This window comes from Vanacampus margaritifer, chromosome 11, assembly GCF_051991255.1.
Source record: "Vanacampus margaritifer isolate UIUO_Vmar chromosome 11, RoL_Vmar_1.0, whole genome shotgun sequence".
Classification (NCBI taxonomy): Eukaryota; Metazoa; Chordata; class Actinopteri; order Syngnathiformes; family Syngnathidae; genus Vanacampus; species Vanacampus margaritifer.
In genome coordinates this window covers 15,869,681-15,879,090 of record NC_135442.1, presented here as the reverse complement: position 1 = coordinate 15,879,090, position 9,410 = coordinate 15,869,681, and the positions used below count along the sequence as shown (strand labels likewise).

At 37.4% G+C, this 9,410-nt stretch overlaps 1 protein-coding gene across 3 annotated transcripts in view; it reads right to left on the bottom strand.

Moving 5' to 3' along the window:
- Positions 1 to 4,781: 4,781 nt before the first annotated feature.
- Positions 4,782 to 9,410, bottom strand: part of LOC144060544 (phospholipid-transporting ATPase IH-like) — a 47,240-nt gene continuing 42,611 nt past the window's right edge. For 2 of the 3 annotated variants that reach the window (XM_077580209.1, XM_077580208.1), the window contains one exon: positions 8,724 to 8,869. Coding sequence is in view for 1 of the 3 variants with exons in the window: in XM_077580207.1 (XP_077436333.1) it covers positions 8,606 to 8,869 (264 nt within the window). In the remaining 2 variants the exon portion in view is untranslated. Of the gene's footprint in view, positions 8,870 to 9,410 lie in introns of all 3 variants that reach the window. The other variant, XM_077580207.1, reaches the window with a different exon arrangement.

Below are 9,410 nucleotides of genomic sequence, written 5' to 3'. Positions count from 1 at the left end.
TAATCGTGAGTTAACTAGTGAAGTCATGTGATTAATCACAATTTAAAAAAATTAATCGCCTCTTGCACCTAATTTTTAATAATCTTTTTTTATTAAATGCATTTATGGCAGTGAATGAGTGCTATGCTAAAATGTTACTTAGAACTGCCTGTAGCATTAGCAACTTAGCAACAGTTTGACTCTGTTTCTAATCTATTCTTTCCTTTGGGAAAACTGTTCAACTTTTTAAGCTTCCAATGTATTTGTACAATATTCTTTAGCAGAAAATGAAGACAGATTGTTGTACCAAATTACATCAAATCTTGTGAGAACGGGCGCTTGTAACATGCACAGCTGGTAGGGGTAATGCAACATTGCCCTTCTAAGCAGTGACCCCCCCCCCCCTCTTCATGTTAATCTGGTTTGATCCCACTCTTGTGTGCAACCTTTGTCGCACACTGTCACGCGTCATGTTCACGCCTGCCTTGGTGGAGTCATGCCAAAAATGTTAATCAAAATAGCCACAACCAACCAGTGATTAAAGAGCACACACACAACAATGAACTGTGTTTTCGGTCAAGCAACAAACCACAAGTTTAACAGTCAACAAAGTTTGCTTGTGAATTTTATAATCATGCTTAACAGAAGGAGGAGGTAAAAAAAATAACAAACATAGTAATAACCCACTATAGTGATCATGCCAAAATGTGATAAATATCCACAGTAAATAGGTCAGCCTGAGAGCCAATCAACTTGTATATTTATAGCAATATGAAGTCAAAGTGGAGAAAGTGGCTACTCGGACTTCATCGCTTCAATAAATGTTTTAGGCTACCACTAAAACAACCATCCATCTATTTTCTACACCACTTCCAGTATACTGTTCAAGATCACGGGGTGATGGAGCCTCCCCCAGGCTGACTTTGGGCAAAAGGCAAACTACACTTTGTTTACAGTCACTGAGTGGGAAGTGCACATCCTTCCTGGAAGCCAGATGAATAAACTACTTTGACAACACCATCAGCAACACAGAATAAAAATTAAAAAAAAGAGCTTAAAACACCTCACTTGGTTGCCTTTTAATAGTCTTAGTTTCCTGGTGCATAATTGGACAACTAAGCGACTAAAAAAGAAATAAATAAATAAATAAAATAAAATCAACGATGATTAAATGTTGCTACCTGTTTCCTGAGATGATGTCATCTTCAGTCAACAGCAAGAGGCAAAATTTGATTTTAAAGATATTAATTCATGAAAAATAATGACATTATCACATTAATTATAGACAAAATATGACCTCCTTACTGTTGAAAATGGCTCAATTAGTCAATTACAATTTATAAATAGCGTGTTGAGCATTCAATTTCCTTTTCATCTTAGCATAGACAAGTATAAATTCTTTTGACTTCCCTGAATCTCTTTGGGCACACTCTCCTACTCTCTCCTGTCTCGTGAGATCATCGTTAGCTTCTCTTCTGCTCTCGCCATCCAGCCACTGCGTATCCCCGTCACCATTGTCTTTAATGACAACTGCGTGTGTACTGCAGGGGTGGGGAACCTAAAACCTGTGGGCGCTATATAGTGTAGCAGAGAATTCCAAAGACAAATAAACCCCAATGCAGGGGACCTGTTACAAGCATCAGGTAAATACATTCAATAGAAGCAGTAGAACAGCATTTCTCTAATGTCTAGTCTGCCCACTCGCTGCTAGAAATGTGCACCATCAGGACTTCTCTTTGCTTCACTGATCTCATTAAACAATTGGCTTCTCCTAATTATTTTATGCTTGACCTGTTTTAAAACAGGTACTCCTCATCTGCCCGTACTGTATGTTTATTGTATGCTATTTTTCATGGATCGGGGCCAAGGTAAGCAGGGAGGAGGAGTCCTGTTATTATGTGTCACTATCACTTACAGAAAACGCCACATTATTTTCGCAAATAATCCTTCATAATTAAGTGCTGGACTTTGTCACGCATTACAAATTCTATCAGTAGCATTAGTTTCAGGAGATAACGGTAGCTACAGAACATTGTATCACTTGAAACTTGGAAGCAAATATGGCCACAAATGATACAAAATCCACAATATGTAATTAATCATTGAGTATAACACAAGCAATTAGTTATAATAGATAAAACACATATCACCACACATACATACAAATATACTATATATGAAATATATACATTGTAAACGCAACATACACAGTATACTTTATATTAGGGATGGGAATCTTCGAATGTCTCACGATTCGATTTGATTCAGATTTTTGGGTCTGCAATTCGATTCTGAATCGATTTTCAATTAATAAAGATTTTTGATTCAAAATGATTTGATTGACAATTATTTTTGCTTCAATCTATAGATGTGCAAGGAATTGTAACGATCTACTCAAGTCTGACTCGCTAATGCTAACTACTCACTGCACTTTTACCACTCAAAAGAACGGCTCCACGCTGAAAAAAAAACTTTTATTGGAATAACTTGATTGTGACTTTTTCCTTCTACTGTCTAATGTGGCTACAACTTAACAGTGTATTAGACCGCGTGGAACCACACTGCCCCTCAGTGGCCAAACCGGGTACAACATGAACAGCGCTCATAATAAAGGCACACACGGACAAAGGCAAGACAGTATAAAATAATTTAAATAAAATCGATTTTGGGACATTTAAAATCGATTCTGAATCGTACTAAATGAGAATCGATTTTTTTGGCACACCTCTACTGTTTATGTAGGTCTAGATACACACAGACCACACACACATGCACACGATCCATGTCTATATTACAACCAATACAAAGTAATACATCAAATTATTATTAATCTCTATTATAACTGACTATGACATGCAAGCAAAATAGTACAGCTCCTGTAATGGACCTCAAGACATAGTGCATGTGTAGCCAATGTTGTTACTGGTGGGTGTATCCAGGCACACCTAATAAACAAATTTCCCTCATGTTAATGATACAATTTAAATAAAATAAGCATTTGACCACCTAACTGTTCAGATTGTATTGACATGTCTTGGTTCTATTCTACACAGTGCATTGATTTCCTCCTATACGTAATAAAATATAGGTCATGATGTCATTTTTATAAGTGCTGACAAATCCATTTATGGCCTCATTTAAAAATGCCTTGTTTCACCTTTTCATGGTCCAATTTGAACCTAACATGCACGGGAATGTTCTTGTTTACGTATGGGTGTGTGCAGCTGTGGCCCACCTATACTCCTGGTGACCGTCCTCAGCCTCTCGAGCAGCTCCCCCACGTCCATCTCGTCCGTTTTCATCCACAGGATCATCCTCCAGAGGGGCAGCGGAAGACCAGCAGCCCAGCAAGGAGAAGCTTTCCTGGGGAGAAGAGACAGCTTGCCTGCTTTTACCGGACAGTTCCTCGGAGAGATTGGTGTGGTGGCGTTATGGGGAGTGGGGGATGGTGGTGGGAGGAAGAAGGGGACGCAGGGGGATCAGAAGGGTATTCCTGGTCGCGGTCTTGTATGTAACATGGATGCCGAGGGCGTGTGTGTGTGTACGTGTGTGGAATAGGCGATGTTGGTGGCCTCCTTGGATGCTTGAGCGATGCTGATGCCGCCTCACACAGCCTGGGCTGCCGGGACACGTCCTCGGCCAGGGGGGAGTTGGGAAAGGAAGGATGCATGAGAAGATGGGGAGGAGCTGGAGCAGGATGATGATGATGATGATGATGCAGCCTCATCCGCATACATCAGAGACTCGCGTGATGCTGCAAACCTGTGCAGACAATGGTTGGGGGAGGAGAAGCAGAGGTCGGCTGCAGTCTCACACGCACCTGTGATACAATAGCGACATCTGGTGTGCAAAACATGCACTTGCAACCAAGAAGCACCATAATAGGCTATAACGACAATCATCTGCCTCATCTTTGAAAGCTTCGTTGAAACAATACATGAATGCTATACATTGACGAAACAATAACTAGCGTCATAATGACAGACAGATAAGAAAGATACATACCTGACCTAACGTTTTCTTGCAATGTGATTCGTTATGTATGCATTTCCTCTGATCTCAATTTTTTTGTGTATTTCAAACACAGTTAGTTCAAGGTGTCGTTCGAATATTCGTACGCTTGTATCGAAACGTAAACGGTTAAACAATAGACAGCTTCAGTCGCGTGTGTTTAATAACGTCGTCACGGTAAAAAAAAAAAAAAAGCGAGAAATTGCATTACTTTATTAAGTTAAATATCCTCGCAAACTTACGTTTTATTTCCTTTGAGTTACAGTTGATACGTCTTATAATGCCACTTTAAACTATTTACACACTTCTAGCGCGTTTTCTGGTGGTTCTCCAGTCGCTGCTAAAAGCTAGTTAGCGTTTGCAATGCTAGCTGCAATTCAACAACCAATTTGTCAAAATGGGTAGATGGAATACGTAACGTGACCATATTTTAAAAGCTTTTCTGAAAGACGGTTTTACAATAATATGTACATAATGGGATGTAATCAATTCAGAAAGGCTTATCTTGGCAGGTCACAAGATCACACTTGATAAGTGCAGTATATGAATTTCCGCTTTGTCCAATATAACATATGTAATAAAATACTACTATTACTATAACATTAACAATAAGGCTACATTGGTTACTGATAATATAAATAACAATAAAAATACATCTATATCTATAATAAAAAAACTATCTATCGATCCATCCATCCATCATGTAAAAGTCAATAGTGGTAGAGACTGAGGCTATAATTAAAATAATTAAACCGAAATTCACTAGAATTTGTAAAAAGAACAAAAACAAGTCTGATGTTTTAACCATTTCTTTATTCCAAGCAAAATGACAATACAGTGCTTTAAATCCTCATTTGCTACAGACAGGCTTGCAAAAATAGTTGAGAGGGAAACAAAATAACCTTTAGACATTATTTTTAAAGAAAAAAAAGTCTCAAAACCTGTTATATATAATAGTAATACAAACAGTGCTGTACGGAAAGTGTACGTGCCGCTCGGGAGCACACACACTCACACACACCTCTGGCACCTTTGACATGCTCGGAGATGTCAGCATTTCGAACGCCTGCTGCGCTTGTGCTGATGGACTTCAGAAGAAGCGGCGTTGACATTCGAGAAAAAGGCTGGTGAGATACAACCAATTGAGATGGAGGCCAGTTTCAAGTTATTTGGTCACTTCACCCACTACAATCTTCTTAGAAAAATAACTTGTGAGGAAGAGAAGTAAGTGTACAGTAAACCCCTCGTAGCTGACGAACAACAGACCTTCGTTTTTGGGCAAACACAGATCTGTACCACAAAGTGCAGTGTGTGTACTGATAAATTTCTACTGACCCTTTTGGTAAACTTGAACCCACATTTGAACAGAGTTCAAATATAATCTTCTTTCAGGGATATACAAAAATAGCAAAGGAAACATGCACAAAACATCCTAATGGACAACACAACAATGCCATAGTGGTGAAAAGTGAAGAATACATTAAAAATGTAAATTACTGTAGATGACTACAATATATTGGAAATAGTTTTTTCTTCATGCTGTTAAATTGACATGGGTGAGTGGAACTGGAAGTAAAAATACAATTATTATTCATTTTTTAAATGCCAAGAAATAGAGTAGAAATGCATTGTAGATGACTACAATATATCCCACAGGACCTCGTTTAGATTTTTTTTTTTTTAAGAATCCCAATACACAAGTTGAAGAAGCACAATTAAGAGTGTAGCTGGAAGTAAAAAAAAAATACAACAATTGACCTTTGATTGCAAAGAAAACAGTAGAAATGGATTGTAGACAACCACAATATATCCTCTGACGACATTACAGTTTAGTTACAGCTGGTAAATTACAGTATCATCCACCCTTTGACAACAAAATGTTAGAAAGTTTTTGGCACATGTTGAAACCTTAAAATTCAATTTGAAAAATAAATTACAAAATGTGAATGTGTAGCATACAACAATGGATGGATACAACAATCATGAAGCATTTAAGCAGAGGAGCATGTCAAATCTGTCCGCATGGATACAATATGGCAACAGCACAGTGAGTGTCACTGAGGTCAGGATGTTGAGTCCTGAAATCAAAACAGACTGTATGCGTGTCACAGCTTGTACCTAATCTGTACAATAAAAACTACTGTTTTTGTGTGTATGTATATTTAATCTATACCCGTTGATAGATGGTGATGCATACAAAAATAAACTGTGTTCTTGAGAGGAAAGAGAGGTTGATCCGGAATGAGCTACAATCGTCAGCTGGAGGACGTGACGGACAAATTGGTTTGACATTCTATTGATTGATTGTGATGTCGCCTATTCAAGTCTTCCTGCCGAGTACATGATATACCATCAGTGTCAAGTTACATCCATTCATCGATAGTGACTGCCACCAAGACAGGAGAACAAAAGGAAAATGTTCTTGGCCTTCATCAGACCGGACATTAGTTTTTGCATAACATACAAAAAGCACAAAATCATCTGGAAGTCTCTTTTACAGCACATGCAACCATTACTGTGCTACAAAGGAGTATTAGGGACACAGCGCATAGAGAAAAAAAACACATCAGAGCTGTATGATAATTAAGTTTATTATATAATATTATAAAAGTACAATGTAATAATAAAATTATTTTTTTAAATAACATTCTAATATTTAATATTATAAAAGTAAATTTATTTATGAAAAAAGGTCTAATGTGATAATACATGAAGTCATAATGTGAAGTCTTAAAAAAAAAAATCTTACACTTACACAGAAAAAAGTCATGAGACTAATTGTAATATTACGAAAATAAAGTCATAATTTTAAGTTATTAAAAGGGAACATGTAGAAATACAATTATGCTCGTAATATGAATACTTTATTTGGTAATATTACAACTTTTTCTTGTAACACTACAAAATGACAAATTTATTCTTGTATTAAATTTTGTTGTTGTTGTTGTAAAACAAAAATAATCCTAAAATATTTTTTCATCCTAAAATTGTTCTTATAAAATTGAAACGTTTTCTGATAATTTTATTCTCCTGAAATGTTTTTTTTTTCTTAAAAAATTACCGCACCATCACAACATTACTCTCATTACAAAATTCCAACCTTTTTAAGATTCTATGAGAATTTAACGTTAAGGTTACTTTTTTCTCATTACGCTTAGGCTTGTAAATTGACACCTTTTGATTGTAAAAGTATGCCTTTTTTTTTTTTTAACTTTAATATTTTATTCTTGTAAAATTGCAGCTGTATAGACGGATATAATTGGACTTTGATTTTGTACAGTGGAATCTCGGGTTATAAATTTAATTTATTCTGTGACCCCGTTCTCAAACTGAAATGTTTGCAAACCGAGGTAATAGTTCCTATTGAAATGAATAGAAATGCAAATAATCAGTTACAGCGATGTTTTCCTGTATTTAGCTTATTTTGATTGTTGTTAAATAAAAAATTAACATAATGGTGAAAACATTAATTTTTGTAATGATGAAATAAAAGTGGGTTCGCTAGCAAATCACAGCAGCGTTGTTAGCCTTTTTGTGTACAGTAATGTTTATGTTTAGTGTGTTTTCTGTTAGGCCTACATGGCCATCATCTCCCAGAACGCAGAGCAGCTTTTGCCGTGCATTGTGGAATGTGATGGTCATTTGGGGGCATAATATAAAGATGACAGTTCCCAATCAAAAAAGTTAAAATTTTTTGCTCACAAACTATACTGTATTTGCCAGATAATCTATTTATATATATTTATTATTATATAACTTATTATTGCAATTCTATGATTTTATTCTCATAACGTGATTGTTGTTGTTTTTAATGTATCTTTTCAGTGCAGCCTTAATACTCCTCAGTGCCACATGGCTGCACGGTACAAGAAAACAGAAGTTCAGTCCTGGGTACACATCACCATGCAAAAAGTTGAGACATGAAAGGACAAAAGAGGTGAGGTGGGTGAAAATAAGTGTCCCATAGAAACTACTGTAAGCAGGCATGTATGAATTAAGGCAGGGTGGCGACAATACTGCACATCCCTCTCTTATTTCCCCCCCATTCTAAGAGGATGAGGTGTGTGTGTGGTGGGGTGGTTGGTTAGTGTGTGTAAGGCTTTGTAATACACCACTTGCTCTTTTTTGTATCATTATTATTTTTAACACCTTTGGCTCCTAGCCTGCTGCTGTGTGGTTTACCTGTAAGGCAAAGGTGTGTCACATACAAAACATACAGTGCAGGCATCGTCATGCACGCAGGCATACATACACACATACGCACGCACACCTAAAGGGCTGAGCTTGATGGCAGCCCTTACTTGGCCAGACCACAAAGTGAACATACACATATATACATACAGATTTTGACACAAAATAATATAAAGACGTCATTGTACAAATAGGCTAGACTGTATCTTCCCAATTGTTCTTTCAATATGCAGAAGATGTCAGAAAAGCAAAAACGAATGAACATGGAGAGTTTGGACGATAGTACCTATAAAGGGGTGATCACTAGTCCAGAAGTGCACATGGTGAGCTTGTGTGTCGTATAAATTCTCACCCTTGAGATGAAGATGGCCGCTCGCAATTCCCCTTTGACTCCATTCCGAAAAAACTTACTAAAGTTTGGGCTTCAGACTGATGTTTCTGGCCCCGGAGCGTAGTAGGCGATCCCCGCCCCGGAAAGCCGGAGCATGCACGGGCTGAGGGAGCGCAAGTCCGCCCTCCCCCCTTCCACCAAGTGTGCCAAGAGTTTTTGGGGAAGGGGGTCGGAGGCGCGGAGCGACAGCGTCTCCACGGCGCCAAGCTGCAGCTGAGAGGAGTCGACGCTCGCGCCTTTGTAGAAGCGGCGGGAGGACAGCTCGGCCACGTCGTCCCGTGCCAACTTGTCTCGACCCTACAGATACAAACAACACCAGCAAAAAAAAAGAAAAAAAGATGACGATTAGCTCTACACTTGCAAAACGGAACATACTGTAAGTCAAATTCCTAAGATACAATGCGAACATCAGCCAAAAATATACTAACATAACATTACTTAGAATAATAAAAAAATGTTAAATGAGATCCGTAATATTTACCATGGGAAAAACTTGTTTTGAAATTAAAACAATTTGGAAGTTAAATAACATCCCAAAATGGATTCTGTTCATCATTAGAGGTTCAATTATGTTTGAAAGCACGCTAATATTCAGAAAGTTCCTTCCATGAGTTGTTATCTTAATGCCAAAGTAACATTGCTAAGAAATTTATAAGTACAACACAAGTGCAAATGCATGATAACTCAAAGTTGTCAGTTTGTTATCATTGTCGTAAATCATCACAGTCACACTTGCAATTCCATCTTTCAACACCAGATGACATCACTGTTCCTCAAAAGAACACTTTATTTAGTCTTTTAAATACCAGTCTAGCTAAATAAATGAAATAAAAATGAG